Source organism: Carettochelys insculpta, chromosome 3, assembly GCF_033958435.1.
Source record: "Carettochelys insculpta isolate YL-2023 chromosome 3, ASM3395843v1, whole genome shotgun sequence".
Taxonomy (NCBI): domain Eukaryota; kingdom Metazoa; phylum Chordata; order Testudines; family Carettochelyidae; genus Carettochelys; species Carettochelys insculpta.
This window is the reverse complement of record NC_134139.1, coordinates 174181863-174206245: the sequence shown is the minus strand read 5'-3', so window position 1 is coordinate 174206245 and position 24383 is coordinate 174181863. Positions and strand designations below refer to the sequence as shown.

The 24383-nt window shown below is 43.7% G+C and overlaps 1 protein-coding gene across 1 annotated transcript in view; it reads left to right on the top strand.

The window, feature by feature from the left end:
* The window catches only part of EIPR1 (EARP complex and GARP complex interacting protein 1), a 168672-nt gene that overhangs the window by 65250 nt on the left and 79039 nt on the right, over positions 1-24383 (top strand). Inside the window, exon 4 of the mRNA XM_074991214.1 lies at positions 15871-16027. Coding sequence (XP_074847315.1) covers positions 15871-16027 — 157 coding nt within the window. The remainder of the gene's footprint in view (positions 1-15870; positions 16028-24383) is intronic.

Below are 24383 nucleotides of genomic sequence, written 5' to 3'. Positions count from 1 at the left end.
GGTGTTTTTGTTTTGTCTTGTTTTTAATATTGCTATTAGAATTTTACCCAGTGTGGAAACTGCCTCTGAAACAATAACTGTTGGAACAGCTTAATAAATTCTTCTTAATGCTTTTCCCCCTATTTTTGGTCTGTATTCATTGCTTATTTCTTTATATAGGCTTTCCAATGTGCTTCAGTCCTGACCTGTGCAGCCATGCCAATCTGTGTACGTTCGCTTTATATCCACATCTGTGGATGTGGATGAAGATAACTGTGGATCATTTTTGTGGATATGGATACAGGAAAAAAAAAGTCAAAAGCAAACAGAATAATTAAAAAAGGGATGGTCTCTGTCTTAATTCACTATCTTATTACCTTTATATAAATTCATGGTATGCCCACATCTTGAATCCTGCATACAGATTTGGTAGCTTCATCTCAAAAAAGAAATATTAAACTGGAAAAGATTCAGAAAAGGGCAAAAGAAGTTTGGAATGGGTGCCATGTGAAGAGAGATTAAAAAGGTGGGAATTTTCAGCTTAGAAAAGAGAACATTGGTGGGGGAATGTGATAGAAGCCTATAAAATCATGACTGGCGTAGAAAAAGTGAATAAAGAAAAGTTATTTACTTGTTCCCATAACATAAGAACTAGGGGTCACCAAATGAGAAATTATTGAGAAGCAGGTTTAAAACTAACAAAAGGAAGTTTTCTTCATACAGCGCACAGTAAGCCTGTGGAACTCCTTTCTAGATGTTGTGAAGACCACAACTTTAACCGGGTTTGAAAAAGAACTAGATAAATGTAAAGGTTAGGACCATCAGTGACCATTAGCCAGAATGGATACGAATGATGTCCCTAGCCTCTGTGTGTCAGAGGCTGGAAATGAATGACAGGAGGGGGCTCATTTGATGATTACCTGTTCTGTTCACACCCTTTGGAGCATCTGATATTGGCCACTGTTGGAAGACAGGATACTGGGCTAGATGGACCTTTGTTCTGATCCAGTATGGCCATTCTTATGTTCCTGTGTACATATCTAGAACCCCACAAATTTGCCAACATCAGTTGATGTGGACATGGGTATTTGCAGATGCAGATGTGGACACGGATTTCAGTTTTGTATCCACACAAGGTTCTGTTGACCCAGATGGACCATGTTTATGGTTAAGGGAATTGATGAGTCTGCATTTTTGCAGGCCTGGGCTTCTCTGTTGGGACTGTAAACCAAGTGAGTCAGTTAGTACCTACTATCATGGTGGTTTTTAAGAATAGTCTCCCATGTCTATTACCAGTCCCCTGAGTAATCCTTGGGCCTGCCATATCTAAATTATGGAAGTGCCCCCCCAAAGTTATTTTCAGATATATTTGTGAGTATGCCCAGAACACACAAAATGAAGTTCTACTTCAGGTGTTTGCTCATGTGGATTCCATGATAGGTATGTGCAGATATTTTTTTCCTGTTTTGGTCATATGTATAAGGGTGGCTTTAGTGCCTCTTGAGCTCTGTGCTTATGTGCCAGTATAAAGGACATTGCCAGTCCCTCACCATCTCAGTTCCTTCTTACCACCATTGATGGTTGCTTAAATGACTTCTTGCTTTTGGAAGGCTTTCCTTCTCCACTGATTAGTCTTCACAGTTTTTGTATGTAGATATAGTTAATTTGATGTTAAAATATAGCTAGATGTCCCAAAGACTAGGCATGCCCCTGTGAGAGGGCTCAGGCCGAGCTCTTCCTGCAGGAAACTTGTGCAAGTGAGCAACCTACATTCAACCTGTCCAAGGTGTCTGTGGGAAGCTCATGTAACAATAAGTATTAGTCTTCAGGGGCTTCAAAAACACATTCACCTGAAGTAATGATAAAGCGGGGCTTTGCCCACAAAAGCTTATGCTCCAAAATTTCTGTTAGTCTATAAGGTGCGAAAGGACTTCTTGTTGTTTTTGAAGATACAGACTAACACAGCTACCTCTCTGATACATTCCCCTGCAGGCTCTGCTTTCCTTAGACATGCGTAGGAGTTATCCTAATCTGAACTGATGTCAAGTATTTCATCCTCAGTACAAAATATGCAGCTGGCATCGTGCTCTTCAATGACCAAAGGTCAAAAATACTCTGCTGCAAAAGCGTAAGCAGGAGTTTGCTGTCAACATGGAAGAAGGCAAGGTTGGACTCCGCAGCCACAACAATGGTGTCTGCAGTCACAATGAGGTGGTGGCTCCAGTTAATCATCAGGCCTTCCCTTTCAAGTGCAGCAGTTGATGCAGGACCTTCTTTTTGCTGGCAGTGTGCTTCTCTCTGCTAATTTGCCAGTTTGCACAGCCTGCAAAATTCAAGGACCATACTATGATCTCTGAGCAGGTGTATGCCTATGGCCTCCAGGAAGCATTTTTGGCCACGACCGCTTCCCATGGTCTTGTGGACTTCCAGGCACTAACCCTAAAGAAAGAGAAGAAAGGGCTATAAACACTGCCACCTCTTGTATTCTGCCCCAGCTTTTCAGTGGGGCTAGAGTAGACAGACACCCTGGTGGGTCTAGGCAGGTCTTCTGAGGGTGCACCTTAGGACTGCATATGAGACTCCATCCTGCTTCTTTGTTTTTGGACGGTTTGTTTCCTTTCCAGGCTGTATAGTCCCATATAACATTGGACCGCTGGGTGTTCAATTTCTTGTTAACTGGGTACACCCTACCTCCCACATCCATCCTTCCTCAGGCATCCTTTCCATGAGAAGCTTCTTGTCCAAGAGATGGAAGCCCTTCTGCATGCAGGAGTTATGGAGGAAGTATCTCAAGATCTGAAAGGGGAAAGGGGTTTTACTTCTGATATTTCCTAATGTTGAAGGCCAAAGGGGGCCTCAGGCCCCTTTTGAACTTTCATCATCACAACAAACATCTCAAGAAGTTGAAGTTCCTCATTTCTCCCCAGCCTCCAGCATACCCTCCCTGGATCTAAGGGATTCGGTATGCAGCTCTCGCCTTAAAAGATGCATATGTCCACATTTCCACTTTCCATTGGCAGAGGAGATTCTTTCTGATTTGTGGTGGGCCAACCCCACTACTAGTTCTTCTCTGTACTGCCTTTTACTCTGTTGGCAGCCCCAAAAGTGTATGGCGGTGGTGACAGCTTACCTGAGATGTATGGGCATCTAAAACTACATATATCTCAACAATTAGCTACTCGATGGCCATTCCCAAATGCGGGTGCAGCACAGCATTGATGTAGTAAGGGCCACCTATTGTGAGCTGGGCCTGCGAATAAATGAATGGAAATCAACACTAGTTCTAGTATGGAGTAGAGAATTTATAGGGCCAGAGCCTAGCTGCTGTAAGCCTGATTTCAAACTGTGTTGGCACTAATTGCCTAAGTTGTGACGATCAGCTCGTGACTTCTTGAGTATACCATAAAATGCTTGTTCACATGGCATAATGTACTTATGTGGTACAGTGCATGTGGCTGCATCTCAGACCCCTAAAGATGTGGCTGGCATCAGTCTACATCCCAGGCAGGCACCACAGGCACTTAATTCTCATTGGGTGCGTCTACACTACAAACTAACTTTGAAGTTAACTTCAAACTAAGGGTCTCCTTGGAAGTAGCCTGTAGAACGTCTACACATGCTTTCCCTTACTTTGAAGTTAACTTTGAAGTAAGGGAGGCTAACTTCGAAGTTAAGTGTGTGCAGATGCTCTGCACTCCTTACTTCGAAGTAAGGAGTCCTCCAAGGAGGGCTCCCCACCACCAGAGGATGGAGACAGTCTGGCTAGCCCAGGAAGGGCTCAATGGTCCCTGCCGGCTGCCTTACAGGAAGCAGCTTCCTGGCAACCCCCGGCAGGAAGCTGAGAGTGTGCCACAAGCAGGTGCAGCATGAGATCTGCCTTTGACTGCCCCGTCTGAAGCACCTGCCAGCCTCTGCAGCCCCCTACCCACCATGGTGGCATGGCGAGATCCCCCTCCCCCTCCAGGGCTCCAGAGGAGGGGTCCGAGGACTCACAGGGCCCAGGAAAGGGCTGCACCAGGAGGGGACCCTCCTGGACAGAGGCGGAGCTGAAGGACTGCCTCGCTCTGTGGGGGGAGGAGGAGGTCCTTCGGCAAACCGGCATCCACCAGCGCAATGCTGAGGCCTTCGGCCGGCTGGCCAGTGGTCTTGCTGCCCAAGGGCACCCCGACCGCTCTGTTAGCAGCGTCTGTATCAAGGTGAAGGAGCTGCGCCAGATGTGTATCAAGGTCCATGATGCTGCCAGACGGCTAGGGGCATGGCCTATGCACTGCCCTCACTACCAGGAGCTGCACAGGCTCCTGGGGCTGAGGGAGGTGGCCAGCCCAGAGCAAGTGGAGGACACCGCCAGTGTCCCCCCCGACCCCGTGGACAGTGGCGAGGAGGCGGGCCTCTCTGGCACTGCCAGCCCCCTGTGCAGAGACCGGCCCACCGAGACCAAGGGCAATGACGAGGGCTCCAGCGACGGGACCCTCGTCATCTCCCTCCCCTCTGGAACACTGAGCTGGCTATCATTGAGCCAGGCCTCGCCCAAGCCCCAGGATGTCCCAGCCGGTACGTTCGGGGAGAGCGGGACATCACAAGGGACGAGGACAGACATTGCCCAGAATAGCCCCACAGCCCACACACCAGAGGATGGGGGGAGGGGAGCACGGGCTGATCCTCACCAAGCAGGAGCTCCTGGTCATCCGGGATCCCATGGGCCATCGGGTGGCAGGGAAGTGGGGCAGGGGGGCAAGGGAGCGAGGGATCCAGCCCCCCTCCCGCTGCTTCAGAGCCAGCACTCACGGTCCGTCCCCCTGTCCCCTTCTGTCTCCACGGGCCCCTCGCCAGTCAGCCAACCTTGCAGACCTCAGCGGGCTGCGGTTGTAGAAGGCCAGGAGGCCACCCCATCACCTTGGCCCCCATCTCCCCCCATGGCCGTGGATGGGCCCCTTGGAGATGGTGGTGGAGGGATGTGCGGGAGCTGACCAGCATGCTTCAGGAAAGGATGGTGATGGAGCAGGACACGTGGGCGAGGCTGGCTGGCAGCGTGGATGCCGTGCTCCAGGCGTTGGCTGCCCAGCTTGCTTAGCCTCCTGACCCCTTGGCCACCCCTCCAGCAGCTGCCCAATGCATGGCAGACTTGTCACCAACTGAGCGCCTCGAGCTGGCCTGGTGGCTGCTGATGGAGGCAGACGCCCCTGGCCCGGCTCCAGTGGCTTCTCCTGCACACCTTGTGGGGGCAGAGCCCACGACACCCCCACCCCAGCCCTACCTCCCCGTGGTCCTGGCCCCATCGCAGCCCACAGGGGACCCCGGACCAGGGGCGGTAGGGGCCAGTGTGGCTCCCGGCCCTCCATGCCTTCAGCCAACTGACCCAACTCCTATCCCAGTCCCCCTCCAGTTCAGTACCCCACCCGAGCCCCTGTATCCCCACTGTCAACCAGTCCCCCCATGTGCACCAAAGGTTTCCACATTCCATTCCATGTTCTACGATACTTTAATGGGGGAAATAAAGTTTCCTGTTGCCACTCTAGCCCATGTCCCTGGTGCTTCCAGGGGGGTGGGGGAGATGGTGAGGGGGGAGTGTGAGGGGTACAGGATGGGATGGTGTGTGGTGCAGTGTGTGGCTGGGCGGGGGGTCAGGACAGGCCCTGTATGAAGGCCCGGCGCAGGGCATCATGGACCCTGACCCCCTCCCTCTGTGCCTCATGGCATAGGGCAGCGAGCAGCTGCTCATAGCCGGCCCCCTGGTTCATGGCCCAGCCCTGCATAAAGGGCTCCTGGCGGCCCTCCACAAGGTTGTGGAGGGCACAGCAGGCAGCAATGACTGCAGGAATGTTCAGGAGGCTGTTATCCAGCCTAGTGAGTAGAACTGCGAAACCTCCCCTTCAGCCTTCTGAACTCCTGCTCAACTGCGCCCCCGCATGGTTGAGGTGACCATTAAAGGTATTCTGTGCCGGTGTGGTGTGTCCGGTATAGGGCTGCATGAGCCATGGGTGCAGTGGGTATGTGGTGTCGGCCATGATGCAGGGGAGCATCGTGATGTCCCCAAGCAGCAGTTCCTGTGGGGGGACATACTTGCCCTCCTGCATCCAGCGTCCCAGCCATGAATTCCAGAACACCTTGGCATCATGGGCCCTGCCTGGCCACCCCACACACACATCCAGGAAAAAGCCCCTTGCATCCACCAGGGGCTGGAGTACCACTGAGCGGTACCCCTTCCTGTTTATGTAGGTGCCCCCGCTGTGGTCCGGAGCCTGGATTGCAACGTGTCCCATCCAGGGCTCCAAAACAGTTGGGGAAGTCCAGGTCTGCGAACCCAACAAGGGTGGCATCTGTGCTGAGGGCTGGCCACACCTCCTTCAGCACTGCTCTGACGGTGGCGTTGCCAACACTGAATAGGTGGCCGACGGATCTGTGGCCATCGAGGTGGCCAGCTGCCACAGTGCGATGGCCACTCTCTTCTGCACCGGGAGCACTGGCCACATGAGGGTGTCCCAGTACTGGAGGACTGGGGCGAGCCAGTGGCAGAGGTCCTCAAATGTCTGCTGAGTCATCCTGAAATTCCTGAGACACCGCTCGTTGTCCCAGTCCTCCAGCACCGGCCGGTCCCTCCATTCAGTGCTGGTGCTGTAGGCCCACTGGCTCCGGCTCGGGGGGGGCGGGGCGGGAGGGGCAGCATGAGAGTGGCAAGGGCCTTGAGGCTGGGTGCCAGGAGAGTGAGCCACCCACACTGCTGGTGCTGCATGGCAAGCAGCATGGCCAGAGGCCGACCGCGATTGAGAGGACATCGTCCTTGGCGAGGGAGTGAGCTGGCATGGTGTCTGGCTGTTCCCCAGTGTATGTGCTGCTTCTGTCTTCAGCCTGTCAGTCTTGAGCACGTACAGGTTGTGGGTGTTGGGAGGGGCCCTTTAAGGGGTAAGCTGGCTGTGAGCCCAGAAGGGTTTGTTGGCCATGCGACCCCCAAGGTTGCATCATTTCCTGGTCCCTTACTTCGAAGTAGGGGCTAATTGTGTGTAGATGTTTAACTTCAAAGTAGGAGAAGGTGCATTTTGTGTGTGGATGCTCTACTTTGAAGTTGCTTACTTTGAAGTTACACTTTGAAGTAAGCAATTTCAAAGTTAGTTTGTAGTATAGACACAGCCATTCTGTCAACTGTTTTGGCATTTTTGACTTGGTGGATAAATGCTCAATTCGTATTGATTAGGTTGCCCTTTGCTATCTCATATCTGTCAGGGACTCTAGTCTCAGATGCTTCAGATTTTGAATGGGGAGCCACTTTGGCAGCCTCAGAACCCAGCACCTCTGGTCCCATAAACAGCTCTCCCTGCATATAAATGGCAGAGCATTCAGGGTGAAATGCTTGGCTTGCCAGGGGTCTCTTTCTCACTTTTCAGGCAACTTAGTGCAGGTCTTGATGGACAAAACATTGACGTTTCATGCTAATAAGTAAGGGGCTTCTCATTTCTCAGGCCTCTGCCAGGAGGCTCTCTGACTTTGGGACTTCTGTATGAAGCATGCCTGAAATCATGAGTGCTCCCTTCACTCAGAGGTAGTCAGTGCCTTCCCCCAGAAGTGGGGGAGTCCTCACGTGGTCCTGTGCACCATCAAATAGAATGGCAATGCCAATGGTTCTGCTTCATGTGTGGGCTCAGCAAGGATTCCCTGTCTGATGCCTTCCTGCCTTTCTGGCGGAGGGGCTGCTGTATGCCTTTCCCCTGATACCCTGGGTTCACAACATCCTCCTAAAGATCAAAAGGGACAAGGTGAAAATTATCTTGGTAGTCCTAGCATGGCCGTACAAGCAATGATCTGGCATGCTCCTGGACCTCTTGGTAACAACCCCTCTAGAACTCCCACCGTGCCCAAACTTGGTCTTGCCAAACCAAGGTTGGTTGCGCCAGCTGAACCCCATCTCTCTGTACTTGATGGTGTGGCTGCTACATGGCTGAACCCAGAGGAGTGAGCTTCTAGAATTAGACCTAGCAAGTCTTTCTAGGCAGTAGAAAACCCTCCACCAGAGTGGTATTGTTGAGACTCACAGGGAACTTCTGGCCTCTTATTCACTGCTACTCCTCACATGGTAGATAGTCTTTGTATAGCAATTGCTTTGGCAAGGAAGGGCTTCAAAATCAGAACTTTGGTTTCAGAACTCCTTTATACAGTGTTTGTCAAGGCCAAAAAAAGTTCAGTTTCACTTTCACTTAGCCTTCCTACAAAAGGTGGCGTCACAGTTCTATAGCAACCCAGGACATTTTTCTTCCTGTCTTCTTTCCAAAGCCTCAATGAACTGATGAGGATGTTGTCTACACACCTAACATCTTAGATGAGCCTTGTATGCTGGAAGAAGTAAATCCTTCAACAAGTTGATGCAACTCTTTATAATGGTGACAAACATTGGGAACGAGCTGCCATTGTAGTTCCAGAGGATCTCACCCGGAGTAACCACTGCATCCAGGCCTGCTATGAGAATGGGAATATCCCATCTTTGGCCATGCTGACATCCCACTCTATAAGAGCCAAGTTTTCATTGGCATTGTTCCTTGTGCAGATAACAATCCAGAACATCAGGGCTGCAGTCCTTACTGTCTCATCCCACTATGCTATCTATCACTCAACAAGTCTGTAACAATGCCAGCATTGGTAAAGCAGTATTGCAGTGAGTACATACATAAATTCCAACCTCGTCCCTGGGAATACTGCTTGTGAGTCATCTAGCCATAAATGAACATGAGCAAGCACTCAAAGAAGAAAAAACAGTTATTAACCTTCTGTAACAGTTGTTCTTGATTTGTGTTGCTTGTGTCCATTTCATGACCTGCCCTACTACCCTTGTATCAGAGCGATCAGCAAGAAAGCACTGAGAGGTTGTAGCATCATCAGTGCCCCTTGTACTGGGGTGCGTAGATCTGGGGTCCTAAGGCATGAGGTCTGGCACTAAGGTTAACAGTAAGAGGGTAAAAAACCTGGAAACCATGCATGTAGTTTGTGAACTTAGTATAGAATGGGCATGAGTAACCCACCTGGAAGAATAACAGGTATGGGAGGTTAGTAACTATTTTTTCTTAATGGTATTTCTTTCCATCTCTGCAGGGTGCATGGGCGAGAGTGGGATGGGGGAAGGAAAGTGATGTAAGGAAAAGTAAAGAAGAATTAAAGCTGTTTAGTTTAGAAAGTTACCTATAGCTCACACACCAGTAAGTGTAGCTTTTTTTCCTTATTATATAACAACAGAATTCCATTTCAGTGTGCTTATTATTCACATTGATGTGCTGGACTACAGCTGCTTCTAATGGATCTATTTTGATTCACCATGTCAGTAATACAAATATCAAACAGTTTCTCAGTGTATCACTTGACTATGTATGGTGTGTCCTGTTCTGAAGCTGCTGCTTATCAAAGAGGATAATTTTTTTTTTAAGGAAGTCTCCAAATACAAATTTACTTAATACCCAGTGATTCAATCTGTGGCAGTTTTCAAACATACGCTTTATTTAACCATCATCCCTAAACCAAAGCAGCAAACAAACCCGTTTCTGTGTAATAATTGTAAATGTCTCTTGTTCAGGCATTGCTATCCAGTCTGTAAATTTGTGGACCTGATGGTATTTGCTTACATATTAGGGAAGAATAACTCCCTTAACTGTAGGAATTACTAGGTGAAACTCTTGGAACTTTATCATATATTAGGTTAAACTAGGGCAATGATTTGTGGACCCCCAAAAAGTTTCAGGTGGAGGTGCAGACTCTTTGGCAATCTTACATACAGTCTGTGTATTCCAGTTGAAAACCAGTGGAATAGGTGTTTACAACAGTTCCTTTTGGCTTTAAACTCAATGGCTGTGGCCACACTTGGCCAAAACTTCGAAATGGCCATGCTAATGGTGAAATCGAAGAATACTAGTGAGGTGCTGAAATGAATATTCAGTGCCTATCAGCTGATAGGAATAAGGGGATTTCAAAACTGAGCTGTGTAGCTGAGCCGCGTGCATTCGAAAGCGGCACTTTTGATGTGCTGAGGCCCGCGGCATGCTAATGAGGTGCTGAATATTCATTTCAGCACCTCATTAGTATTGTTGATTTGGCCAATTGCATGGCCATTTCAAAGATGTGGTCGCAGCCTCAGAATCTGTAATATGTACCATGGCATTTTTCATAAAATGGAAGTCTCTCCCAGTGTCCTGATAAAATATATAACTTCTGAAGTTAGTTCTGCCTTTCTTCATTGATATTTTTCATTTGCTTTCCAGCTCTTAAATGTTTGTGTGGCATTGTAGAGGCATGTATTATTTCAACAACATTCCAGTTTATTATTGGTAGAATGGGTTGATTACGGCAGTAGTTCTCAACCAGGGGTATGCTTACTTCTGGGGATTCAGAGAGGTCTTCTGGGGATATATCAGCTCATTGAGATGTTCACATAGTTTCACAACAGGCCACATAAAAAACACGATGCAAGTCCATACAAATTAGAATTTGATAAGCAATTACTTTGTTTATATCGGTCTATGACTTGTACTGTATACGAAAATGTAACTATAGTATTGATATTGCAATTGATTTATATGGTTAAAATGAAAAAGTAAGCCATTTTTCAGTAATAGTGAGTTGTGACACTTAATGCTTTTTGTGCTGAGTTTCCTCCCTCTGTTTTTAAAACGTACAGCTAAATGGGGCCACGCTGTACGTACGCATTTAAATAATATAGATCTGTAGTGAAAAATGTATTAAACATGTACCTTCTGAGGCATGAATGAAACAAAAGCACAGCCTTGTAAGGTGAGCAGGGAATGAGGCAAACCTTCAATAAAAGTCCTTGCCTCATTCACTTAGCTTTTTGCAAGGTAGGAGTTTCAGACCTTTTTAAGTTGTACTGTTTACTTAATTGGTCAGGAAAGTGGCTTGCAAAGCCGGCAAACTGACCAGGGAAGCCAGTGGAGAGGAGCTGGGAACCAGTGGCAGTCTGGCTCCTGGCTCCCCTCCATCTCCTGGAGCCAGGAAACTCTGGGAAACGGCTCTTGTCAGGGGCAGCTGCTGCGTTAATCTGAGACATATGCAACTTGGTATCTCAAGGTTTTACTGCTCTGCAAGATGTTCATAAACTTTTTTTTTTTTTTTTTTTACATATTCTGTTTTTTCACACTTTACATGTGTGTGTTTGTACCACTGTCTTTGTGACTTTCACTCTCTAACCCACTTTACTTTTGTCTGTTTTATTTCACATTTAATTTCAGTTTTCTTTCTTAAAATGTGTGTTGTCCTTCACTGCAGGAATGCCACAAGCTTCCTTTTCCTTTTCAAAATCAAGACTTAATTAGCAACATGATCACAACGCAGGTATAGTATCATATCCCACAATGCACTGCACATATTAAAGGGGGAGTTATCTGACATTTTGAGATCATATATCCTTTGCTATTTAGACATGAGTTGTTCATTGTTGGGCTTTTAGATGTTCACTATTTATGGAAAATAGAAGTGTTTTTGTTTAAAAAAAACATTGTGATTATAGCATCGGGACTACAAAGAAGCTCTTAAAGAGCCACATGTGACTCTGGAGCTGCAGGTTGCAGACCTCTGGACTAGGGTCACCTAAAATTACTTCCATTGGAGTTCATGACCATTCCCTTTCGGTTTCACATCTCTGGGAATTAATAAAGTATTAGAACTGTATGTAAGTGCATTAAAATGATTTTAAGAGACGTTTAAAGGTGCTCTGAATTAAGTTAATTTGCACCAGTGAAATCAACCAAACATCTGATTTGAGCATACTTTCAAAATTTGAATATAGAACTCTGGTGAGGCTTGTAAGGAACATAAAGTTGTTGAGAACAGACCATAGAATGAGAACGTGGCCCTGGCCCATCAATTTCCATGAGCATTCTCAAATGCAGCTATGAATAAAGTCTTTTAAGACCCTATGTTTGGGATTTTTTGCATCTACTATGCAAGTTGTACAGTCCCCAGGAAGGCTGTCCCTCTTTGCCTACTAGATTCCATCCCCTGTCCACTCCCAAATGAAGTGAAGCTGGTGTGTAATGTTTTATCATTTTAAACATGAAAATATGAGCCACCCCACAGCTGATAAGTGAATACAAAAATATTTGCTTTACAAATTGAAGGGTCACCATCCTTTAAATTCAGATACTTCCATCTAGTAAGCATTAGGGAAAGCATTTTTAGTAAATACTAAATTTTAGGAAATGCTGTTATTACGGTGAAGTTGCTTTTTTCCATTTATGGAGAAGGGAAGAGGGAGTAATCACAATAGTTCATTTTTAATCTTGATAAATTATGGGTAAATGTTTCTCATTTCAATTTCTGTAAATTTGGACGAGAGATTTCTAAATAACTACTTCCTTTAGTTATGTCTATGCAGCTAGTGGCAGAGAGCCTCATAGGGTAAGTCTATACTGGAGAAATAAGTCTATTTCAGATATGCAATTCTAGCTACGACATTTGCACAGCTAAAATCAACTTATTTACTTCCCTAGTGAAGTCCAAGCCTCTGTAGTCTTGAGTTGATGTCCCTTACTCTATGCAATAGTGTGACGTATTGGGGTTGACTACCGAGCCCAGAGAGGTTGATTTTGCCTCATCTTCACCAGACCTGCAAAATCAAACACGGAAGATCAACTGCCAGTGCGTCGATCTTCCGGTAAGTGTAGATTAGCCCTTGGCTCTAATCAACAGGCTTGCATTTGCTGGGCGTGGAGCTCTAGATCCCAAAATGCAGCCTGAGCCGTAACATCAAAGCATTGTCTCCACAGCTATGGTTAGAGTGCTAGCACGAGCCTCACCAGCCTTAGTCTGTCAGCCCGGGCTATGGAGGTTGCTACAATGGGTTGTGTAGATATACCCATAGGGAACAGGGTCAGGTGACTTCACAGCTAGAGGTTTGATAGTTTTCATTCTGACATTGTATTATAAAGCTATGCACTCAAGTAAAAAGCTTAGAGCAGTTTTTTTCTGAAAATGAAGATTAAATAGTTAAAAAATGCTGCTTCAAGAAGTATTACAAAATAAAATTACTACAGTAAATCTGTCATGGTCAAATTACACTTCAAAAGGTAAGTCTCTTGCATTTTGGGATAACAAATGGCATCTGATATACATCATATCATTGGAGTACATAAACACTCTCTCACGGGGGATACTGTATACCCGACTCCAAGGAGTGACATAGTCAGATCTGCAAGAAGTGGAAGGCTGATATACCTTTATGTTTTGACCAACCCAGCTGAGTCTCCTGTGCATACAGTAATGAGGCACATTTCCAGCTTGGCCTTGACAGCATTAGTTACTGTAGTTAGATAGAATCTTTGTGTAGTTATTGCACACACTTGAAATTTAAGTGAGTTTTCTTGTTTGTCTTTTCTGTTAGTCTATAAGTTACCACAGGACCCTTGGTTGCTGTTTTCTTGTTTGGTGGCTGCAAGTAAAATTTTCAAAAGACCGTAAGTTTTTAGGGGCCTTTGAGAATGTTTCCCTGGTTCAAATTCTCTCTCCAGTCTTTACATGGCTTTCCTTGCTATTAGTAATTATTTTCCTTTATGCTTCTGACCATCTGTGTAATGTGTTGGCTTTTGCATTGTCTTGATGAAAACTAAAACTGATGAGAATAGTTCAAGTGAGCGTCTAACTGACAAGTGCTACTGGTGTTCTTAGACTCCACATTGCAGAAATACTCTGAGGTAAAAATTAAGATCCCAGATACCATTTCTGGAGCTAAAATACTTTCTCTGCTGAGATGAATCAAATAAAATATTATACTAAAATCTCAGGCTTCAGGGCATAAGTTCATCATCTGCAGGCTTCTCTTTAACCTCTGATGATAGGACAAGAAGCAATGGGCTTACACTACAGCAATGAAGAATTTGATTGGACATTAGGAAAAATTTCCTAACTGTCAGGATAGTTAAGCCTGGGAATAAATTCTCTAGGAGGCTATGGAATACTCATCATTGGAAATTAAGAGCAGGTTGGATAAGCACCTGTCAGGGATGGACTAGATGGTGCTTGGTCCTGCCATAAGTGCAGGGAACTGAACTAGGTGACTGCCCTTGGTCCCTTCCACTCTTATGATTCTGTCATTTTTTAAGCAATATGCTTTCTCATAGCTGTCACTGAATACACAAAAGTAGCATTCTTTGAGAAAATGTCTAATTTGTACAGTGAATGGTGTTTGCATGGTAGATCCATTACTGGTTAAGTAGTGCACCTACCACACTAAGCACCTTTCACTATACAAATACTTGGTACAGTAGTCCCTGAGTTTTAAATATTTATCAGTCACTCAGCATACATACAAATTTGTACAGGTCTGTTTTAATAGCAACAGATGAAAGGGGAATGGAAAACACAGGTCTGATTCCAGATCACATCTCTAGTGTATATGTTTGCTAGATAACACGTTCTGAACTCTGCACAATACATTGAGCCTTCAGCCCTCTTCCTTTGAAATGATTGTCATCTTCCATTGGTTTCCCATCATTTTGTCTAATTTTATTTCACTAGCTATTACTTTTCCTACATCTCACTGATAACTAAGATTTATTATTATTTATTTTGGATTAAATGATTATCTGATTTCTGTCCCCAGGAAAGTAGTTCAAATGCCTTATTTGTATATTTGTTTTAAACTGCTTTGTAATGTGGACTTGCTTAGTTTCTGCATTCATTTTGCTGACATCTTAGTTCAAGACACGGTTTTGTACTACAATTACTCCTGTTTCCTTACCCTCGATTCTCAGTCAGCAGAATTGACGCAGTTCATGGCTCTTTAATCAATCAGTCTACACTAAAGCTGGTCATATGTACTCAGAAAGGGACGTCCCTCTTCTCACATTCCTAAGAGAAAGTGGCTGTTCAAAAGGAACTGTTGTTTAATTAATAATTACATTACATGATTTTCACATGGATAATTTTAATAGGGATTTAGTCTTCCCTCAACCAAACTCCTTCCTGAAGACCTCCTCTCCCCCAGTATTAGTCGTCATCTTGCTTTTGCCATCAGTGGTAAGACTTTTGTATGCAGCGGTATCTTGTACTCACCTGCTATTCCCTTGACCTTGGCCAGACTCTCTCCCTCATAGAAAAGTGCACCAGTGTAAAGTGGTTGCAAATCATCGCCGTTCTTATTTAGTAATACTGACACCTACTTCGCACTATTGCAAAATTCTACGCAAGGTGCAGGGTAGTTAGAATGGGGCCAATAACATTCTTGTTCCTATAGTGCTAACAGACTGTACTGATAGATATGCCTATATTTTGAAACATCAACATTTTTAAAGGCTATGTAAACATAAACATGTTTAAAGAAATTTTGCTGTGTTTAAAAATAATAAAAATTGGGTATTTGTCTTTTTGGAGACTGATTTTATAGGTGGAATTAAAGGGTGGTTTGTATCCATATATATTTAGAGGAAAAATCTTTTTGCTAAACAGTCTCTTACAGCTGTGGATATAACTTTGTGTCATACATGCAAACTGGGGATAGCCCAGCAAATAATGTACAAGAAGTAATTTTAAAATTGTGGTTAAATTATTATTGTTAGGGTGCAAACAATACACTTGAGAAGTAGTAATTTTTATTTCTAATATTAATTGAAATGAACATATGGGGAACAGGGCTTGGAAAAATCTGCTTTCATCAGTTGTGAATTTTGGCTTTAAAACATGGAAAAGTGGGTTAAATGTATGCTAATTATGAGTTCTGCAATGAACTGATTGCTGACTTGAGGTCTGTGTCTTCCTCTGTGTTGTATTTTCTTGAATTCAGCTTAATATAATATTTTAAATATTTTAAACGGCAGATGTGCATTGCTTAAAGATTTGCATAGATGTTGATGCATGTGTACAGCATGTCTCCTGTACAGTGATCTGTTGACATTATCCTCTGTTGCTTAGCTTTAGACAGTAAAGTCATGACATGTGCGGCTGTTTGGAGGATGCCGAAGGAATTGGAATCAGGCAGTCATGAATCCCCTGATGATTCATCAAGCAGCACTCAAACCCTGGAGCTACTCTGTCACCTTGACAACACAGCCCATGGCAATATGGCCTGGTAGGATTCTGCATATTTTATATTTCCAGTAAAAGCCGTAAGCCCTGTGCTGTTAGTTTTGTGCAGGTTTATATTGTAGAAGATAGATTACAAACTTTAAAATTTATTTATCTTAAAAAAGGGCACAGATTGATACTTTGATTTCAGATGTTTCCTAACATGTATTATACACATGTATTATAGTCCCTGCAAAAAATAAATGCAGTAAAAGCCGGTGTACTGTTTTGTTGTGCCTTTCCCCCTTTCATATATGACCTCTGTTGTATGCAGACAGATACTTTATTTAACATTTCAGTCTTTGTATGGAACATACCGGTAATTTTAATATCTCATTTTTGTCTTTTTTTGTCTGCATTTTGCTGTTTGTTAGCAATAGAAATAATTTATTGTTGGGTGTGTGTATGTGTGTTAGATTGGATTATATTACATAGTTCATGTTCTTTTCTCTCGACCAAAATTTTATAATGAGGGATGGAATATTGCGGCATAGTGGTATAGAGGCTGTTTTCTCTCTCCTTTTTTATTTGATTAAGAGAGTGAAATTTGTTCACTGTGTATTCTTGAGCAGCCAGCTGTGTAGCTATTTATATAGCATAGAGTCATAAAATTGTAGAACTGGAGGGAACCGTAAGAGGTTATCAAGTCCAGTCCCCTGCACTCATGGCAGGACCAAGCATCATCTAGTCCATCTCTGACAGCTGTTTGTCCAGTCTGCTTTTAAAGATCTCAAATGATGAAAATTCATAACCACCCTAGGAAATTTATTACCAAGCTTCACTACCCTGACAGGAATTTTTTCCTAATGTTCAACCAAAGCCATCATTGCTGCAGTTTAAGCCCATTGCTTCTAGTCCTATAATCAGAGGTTAAAGAGAATATTTTTTCCTTCCTCCTCCTTGTTTTTTAGGTACCTGAAAGCTGTTATGTCCCCACTCAGCCCTCTTTTCCAAATGAGCATATTTCTATGCAAGTTAATGGAATGTTGACACTCCACCCATAGACCATAACAGCATAGTTCAGCATCTGCTATGACTACTTGGGTCATTTTTCACTCCTACACCAGCGAGCAGAGTACTAATTGTACGAAAACTGTCTGCAGTGTCTCATATTGTGCGTGTGTGCACATGCACGGCAACCAGAACATGGATCTTCAACCAAAGTGACATGCTCTTAGAATGGGGTGGTGGATACCCACACCCCAATCCATGGTACAGATCCGGCCCACAGCTTATCTAGATCTGTCCCCTGAAGCTTGTGGCTCCCCTCCCTAGCATCTGGCCTGCAGCCTGGAGCGGGTGTGGAGCTCTGAGCCTTGCAGTCTTGAGTCAGGCAAGCCAGGACCAAATCCTGTCCAGACTCTCTATTTGGCAAGAACGGGAAGTGGCTCTGCATGCAGCCACTGTCCCTTTATTGCTCTGCAATAGCAGCCAATCAGAGCAGTGGCAAGGGGAGCTTACAGATGTCTTTGTCCAGAGATGTCAGTGCCTGGGCACGGGGTGTGCGTGTGTTGTAGAGCCATGTGTGTCCCTGGGGTGCTGAACAGTTAAGCACCCCTCCCCCCATCACCCAGATCCTGCACTATCAGCCTGCTCCTGCACTTGCCCTCCCACCCAGACCTCCAGCATGCTCCTGTACCCCCTCCTGCCCAGGGCCTCACCTTGCTCCTGCACCTTCTTCCATCCAGTATCCCAACCTGCAACCTGCTCTTATACTGCTGCTATACCCAACCCCCCATGGTCAGACCCCATACTGCAAAGGAACTTTGAAGATAGCACCCAGAAAAGGGTGGAATGAGGACGGGGAGGATGAGATATAGGAACTGATAGTTATTGTATTATATTTGCTAACTTTAACATTTTGGTAACATTTTGTGAGGTCCTATAAAAATTGCCTGACTAATTATTTTTATATATCTATTAATTTTGTAATTCAGTCAAAATGATTAGTTTTTCAACATGGTTTTTGCTTCTAAACCAACCCTATTATTTTTGATTTGTCTACTTTTTGTCTAGGTTCTTAAATTCTTTTTCTTAAGGCCATGTTGTAGAGTCCCTTCATTGGAAACCCACTCAGACTTCTTGAGTGATTAAGTTCTCATTAGGGTTTGTATTGGCTCCAGAGCTTTGTCCTTAATCTGTCTGCCCAGTTATTTTTAAAGAAGTGCCTAGGTTGTAAATCTGCAAAAGTTTGAATTCAGAGTTGGTGTAGGTACTGTATGAAGCATGGAGTTGGAACAGGTCTAGGCCTATCTGAAATAACAGGCCCTGTTCCTCAATTATGAATGAGGAACCACTGGATCCAATCATCAGGTGGTTACATGGGACAAAAAATGGGAAAAAAAGATGACTGGGGTGAGCTCAGATGGTATGAGGTATCCAGAGGGGGCAATGTGTAGAGAACATCAGACAGCTCCCACTGTTACTCAAAGCCATCTAAGGAATCAGTGGCTGCTGTTCAGAAGTCTGCCTAGACATGTGAGCAGACAAGGGGCCAGACGTAGGCTGCACAGTTACAGGTCATCCGTGCCATTTGTTTCCTTCTCCTACTATGTTGGATAGCTGAATTGGCCAGCACCAGGAAAGGTTGATTTTGAGGTCTCATGACTTTGTGGGGCTCTAGATGGCATATGCTGGGATAACGAGGTGTGGGATATGCTAGGATAACGAGGTGTGGGATAAAGTGCAGCCAGAATCTCCACAAGAGTTTCTAGAGGAAACAGAAGAGAGTCTGCTATTTAACACATACTATGTAGAAGGGTGCCAGGTACTTTTGCTGGCCACAGAAAGGACAGATGTCCAGGGAATTCTTGAGCTATGCCAGGGTTCTGTTTGTGCTCATAGTTCTATGAAGGAGCTGCCAGCTAGAGTATCTGCAGGGCGGTGAGATCAGAGTGCAATGCAGACAGGTCCACTAGGGCTCCTGGCTCTCCTTATGTGGCAGCAGATCTTGTCAATTGGTGTCAGTGTGGGATATCGGGGCAAAGATGTGGATGGTGTGAAGCATGAGTATGTACAGATGTTTCCAGAGAGTGTTTCAAAGGCAGATTTGTCTGGATGCTGTTCAGCTGATTTAGTTTTCAAGTCAAGAGCCTGAAGTCAAAATCTGGAGGGCCAGCTGATGGGGGTGCAATCAGGCTGTGGCTTTTGTAAATTGTGTATGTGGATTTAGTTTAGAATCACTTCTAATTATTTGAGTAAGTATGAAAAAATACTACTGTATTTAAAGACCTGCTTCCTAGTAAGAGACTACCCAAAAGCTTTCCTAATCACTTTATGGTGTTAAATTACATTTATTAGTTGAACACTTCTCTGGTTTGCCCACAAACCAATCAAATTTGGTCCCAGACAGAGTAGTAGCCAGTTCTGAGATCTTCACTGAATCACTTTGGCCTTCAGTGCCTATCCAAGTACTGTGTACACAAAGCATCATTCAAAATCTGACATTAAAATTTTATTCTGAAACACCAGACAGTAGTATACAGCAAAGATGTGGGGTTTAAATTTCATTCAAATGTAGGTTAACTGCCAAGCAGAGCATGTGTTGACAAGTATCTACTTAGATGTTTAAAAATCCGGTTTGTATTTTAATTCTATATTTGTAGTTTATGTATTTTATAAAACCAAATGACTCATCTGAAATGACTCAAAGTATTCGTGGAAGAACTAGGATTAGAATTCTACCTTTAGCTATGGTTTGAAACTCTCTAATCTGGCATTCTCTCATTTTCATAATTCAGCATGATTTTAGTTAACCTGATATCCACTTATGGGTGATGCCAATTTTTCCACGGTCCCATAAAGTTTGTGTATAGCCACCAGTCCTAGCTCTCAGTGTTCTGTGCTGTTATTTAGCTGTAATTTGCCCCTAAATGTCTTCTAAGAGCCCAATAAGCAGTGAAAGTGTGGGTAATGCTGCTGGACAATATTGACCTTGTGTTGTATGGCACCAGTCAGGTCCTGAGGGTGCCAGACTAGAGGGGTTTAACCTGTACAAGAGTATATTCCTTTCTTTGAAGAAGGGAAAAAGCATTTAAAAATCATTGTGGAAAGGCTCAAGAAACTTTATAGTCAAATGGGTTGCTTTCTTAAGGAGGCTGATTCTATGACTGCATTAGCATCATGTTATTTATATTGTTGGTTGTGGCTGGCTGGAATAGCTGGGATACTTGGTCAATGTTTTATATGAAAAACACACTCTCCTACTTTGTTTTAACTAAAGGGCTTACATATTCTCTAGATTAGCTACCAGCAGCAATGTGATCACACCCAGTCTGAGTAGTCTGGCAATCCATCCAAGTTAATTTAGAGGGAAAAAATCCTTAATTGAATCATGCCAGCTCTTGAACTTGCACACGAGGTGATAGCAGATTTTTAGAAGCTTGAGTTTTTCTGAAGCCAAGTCTTAAAGTGAATGGTAAGAATGAAGGTTCAAAACAAGTGTGAATAGAGACTATCTAAATTTTATAAGGAAAGGGAAAAAATAAGTTTAAAAAGTACATGCAGTTTTACTTTTCTGTTACAAAATTCCCGTTTTACACACTGTCCTCTTCTCGCCCACGCTTTCTCCTTCCACTATTCCCACTGTTTGTTTTCTCTACAGTTAATTTTCCTGTGTTCATTTCCTATTGCCTGGAGAAGGCCTTACAGCTACAATATTGCTTCTGATGCTAATTGTATTTATAATATTGTGTTCATCAGAAAAATTTACAAGGGCGAGAAGGGCAATTATTTTCACTTCCAGGATGCTAAATATTGGTTTTATTTCACATACTATTCTTTCATTTTAATTATTTTATTCAAAAAACTAATTCTATAATTTCTTATATCTTCTTTACCTCATTTCACCTTTGAAAACTTGTGTGCCAGTGTTCTTGTCATTTGTTCAAACAAATACAGAGACAGCATATAATAGTGTCTCTCTCTCTCTCGCCATCTCAATTTTCTTCTGAGCCTAGACCAAAAAAGAATACCTAATGTGTGTTGATAAAAATTCTCAGTTATCCTTACCTGTCTCTGTGCATCATGTCCTCTTCTCGAAGACTTTCAGAATACTTGCTTTATTATATCCTGACAAAACTGTAGCCATAACATCTGTGGACAAAGACATTTGGAAGCTCCCCTTGCCATGTAAGCTATCAATCCCTGAATACCGCCGACCCATGCTGTTCATCTGCAGTTTACACAAATCTGTACTGCTGCTAAGCTTTACCATATCTTGGACTTAACAAAATTCTCATTCTTGACAAAGAAGATATTTGAATGAGCATGGAAAGGTTTATGAGTAGGGCTCTACCAAATTGTCTATTTTGTTCAATTTAACAGTCATAGGATTTTAAAAAATCTTTAATGTCATGACTTCAGCTAGTTAAATTTCATTGAGTTATAATTGTAGGGATCCTGACTGTGTGTATAGTTGGAGGGAGGGTTTTTTTCAAAATTATTATAGGGGAATTTGAGGTATTGCTGTGTTTACTCCTGTGCTGCTGCTGGTGGCAGCACTATCTTGAGAGGTGGGCAGCTGGAGAATAAGTGCTTTTGGCTGGGAGTTCAGCTCTGAAGATGGAACTGCTACCAACTGCAGCACGGATGTAAAGAAGGCATAGTATATTATTGGCACACTTACGTGTGCGCTAGTGCTGGCAGGATCCTTTCTTCAAAGATGAGCTTACAGCCAGCAACAGTGTCTCTTCAGTTGCCCAGCTCTGAAGGCATTGCAGAAGTAAGGGAGGCAATACCATAACCCCTACCTTCAAATAAACTTGTGACTCCCCTGCAACTTTCCGAATCATTGTTTTTCTCCATGAAATCTTTATAGTATAGGTTGAACCTCTCTAATCCATAAATCTATCATTCAGCAAACTCCATAATCCAGCATCATTTTAGCCAGAGAACCACTTATCCTGGGTTTGGCGAAGTTTCCTGTGGTCCCGTAAAGTTTGTTTGCAGCCACCAGTCCTGACTCTCAGTTCATGCAGTAATTTACCCCAAAATGTCTTCTAAGAGCCCGGTAAGCAGTGGAAGTGTTATAGAATAATGGAACACTAGAACTGGAAAGGATCTCAAGAGGTCATCGAGTCCAGATCCCTGCCCTCTTGGCAGGACCAAACACCATCTAGGTCATCCCTCATAGGTGTCTATCTAACCTGCTCTTAAATATCTCCAGCAATGGAGATTCCACAACCTCCCTAGGTAACTTATTCCAGTGTTTAACCACCTTGACAGTTAGGAATTCTTTCCTAATGTCTAATCTAAACCTCCCTTGCTGCAGTGTAAGCCCATTACCTCTTGTTCTATCCTCAGAGACCAAGAAGAACAAGTTTTCTCCCACCTCCTTGTGACACCCTTTTAGATACCTGAAAACCACCATCATGTCTCCCCTTAATCCAGCCAGTTATGCACTCACCTTATAGTGGCCCCATATGAGTTGTATTTGCTAGTTTATTGATTAGAAGATCATGCAAGACCGTGTCAAATGCCTTACTAACATCTAGGTATACCACAATCACCACCTCTCCCTTATCCACAAGACTTGTTATCCTGTCAAAAAACACTGTCAATTTGGTCTGGCATGATTTGTTCTTTACAAATATTTGCTGGCTGTTACCTGTCACCTTATTTTCATCCAGATGTTTGCAGATGAATTCCTTAGTTATTTGCTCCATTATCTTTCCTGGCACAGAAGTTAAACTGATTGGTCTGTAGTTTCCTGGGTTGTTCTTTTTTCCCTTTTTATAGGTGGGCACTATATTTACCCTTTTCCAGTCTTCTGGAATCTCTCCCAACTTCCAGGACTTTTCGAAGGTGATAGCTAAAGGCTCAGAAACCTCCTCTGTCAACTCCTTAAATATTCTAGGATGGATTTCATCAGGCCCTGGTGACTTGAAGACATCTAATTTTTCTAAGTAATTTTTAACTTGTTCGTTATGTATTTTATCCTCTAAACCGACCCCCTTCCCACTAACATGCATTACGTTAGGCATTTCTGCATCGGCCTTCTTGGTGAAGACCGAAACAAAGAAGTCTTTAAACAGCTCTGCCATTTGCAAGTTTACTGATGTTTTTTCTCCCTCCTCACTGAGTAGTGGGCCTACCGTGTCCTTGGTCTTCCTCTTGCTTCTAATATATTTATAGAATGACTTCTTGTTACCCTTTATGTCTCTAGTTAATTTGAACTCATTCTGTGCCTTGGCCTTTCTCATCTTGCCCCTGCGTACACACATTGTTTGCTTATATACAACTCTTGTAATTTCTCCTACTTTCCACATTTTATATGACTCCTTTTTGATTTTGAGATCGTGCAAGATCTCCTGGCCAAACCAAGGTGGTCTTTTACTGTAGTTTCCAGCCTTCCCATGCAGTGGTACAGTTTCCTTTTGGGCCCTTAATAATGTTGCTTCGAAAAAATTCCAAACTCTCCTCAGTTGTTTGTTCTCTTAATCTTTCTTCCCAGGGGACCTTACCTAACAACTCTCTGAGTTTACCAGAGTTTGATTTTCTGAAATCCATTTTCTCTATTTTGCTGTTCTGCCTTTCACTATTGCTTGGAATCATGAACTCTATGATGTCATGGTCACTTTCTCCCAAGCTACCTTATGCTTTCAAATTCTCAACTAGTTCATCCCTATTTGTTAAAATCAAATCAAGAACTGCTTCTCCCCTACTAGCTTTTTCCACCTTCTGAAATAAAAAATTGTCATCCATGGAGTTCAAAAACTTTCTGGATAGTCTGTGCCTCTCTGTGTTAGTTTCCCAACATATGTCTGGATAGTTGAAGTCCCCCGTCACCGCCAAGTTGTGTGTGTTGGATAATTTTGTTAATTGTTTAGGGAAAGTCGCATGCTTCTCTTCTACATGGCTAGGTGGTTTGTATGAGACCCCTGTCACAATCATCACCCTTGGTTTTTACCCCTTTTAACTTAACCCAGAGACTCTCAACACGTGTCTCCTGCATCCATCTCCACCTCAATCCAAGTGTGTACATTTTTGATGGAGGCAACACCTCCCTCCCATTTACCAAGTCTGTCCTTCCTGAGTAAGTTGTACCCTTCTATACCAATACTCCAATCACGTGTATTATCTCACCAAGTTTCTGTGATACCAATTATATCATAGTTGTGTTTGTTTGTTAGGATTTCAAGTTCTTCCTGCTTGTTACCCATGCTTTTTGAGTTTGTATATAGTCATCTAAGATACTGATTTGCTTTTGCTCCCCAGTTCTGCCTAGTCCCTCTTTTTTGTCTGCTATTATAGCAATGTACTAGATGCAGGGTGTCCAACAGGTGACCCATGGGCCAGAATCTGACCTGCAGAGACTTTTTTCCATCCCACAGAGCCAGCATCGGTGTCAATGTTAAAAG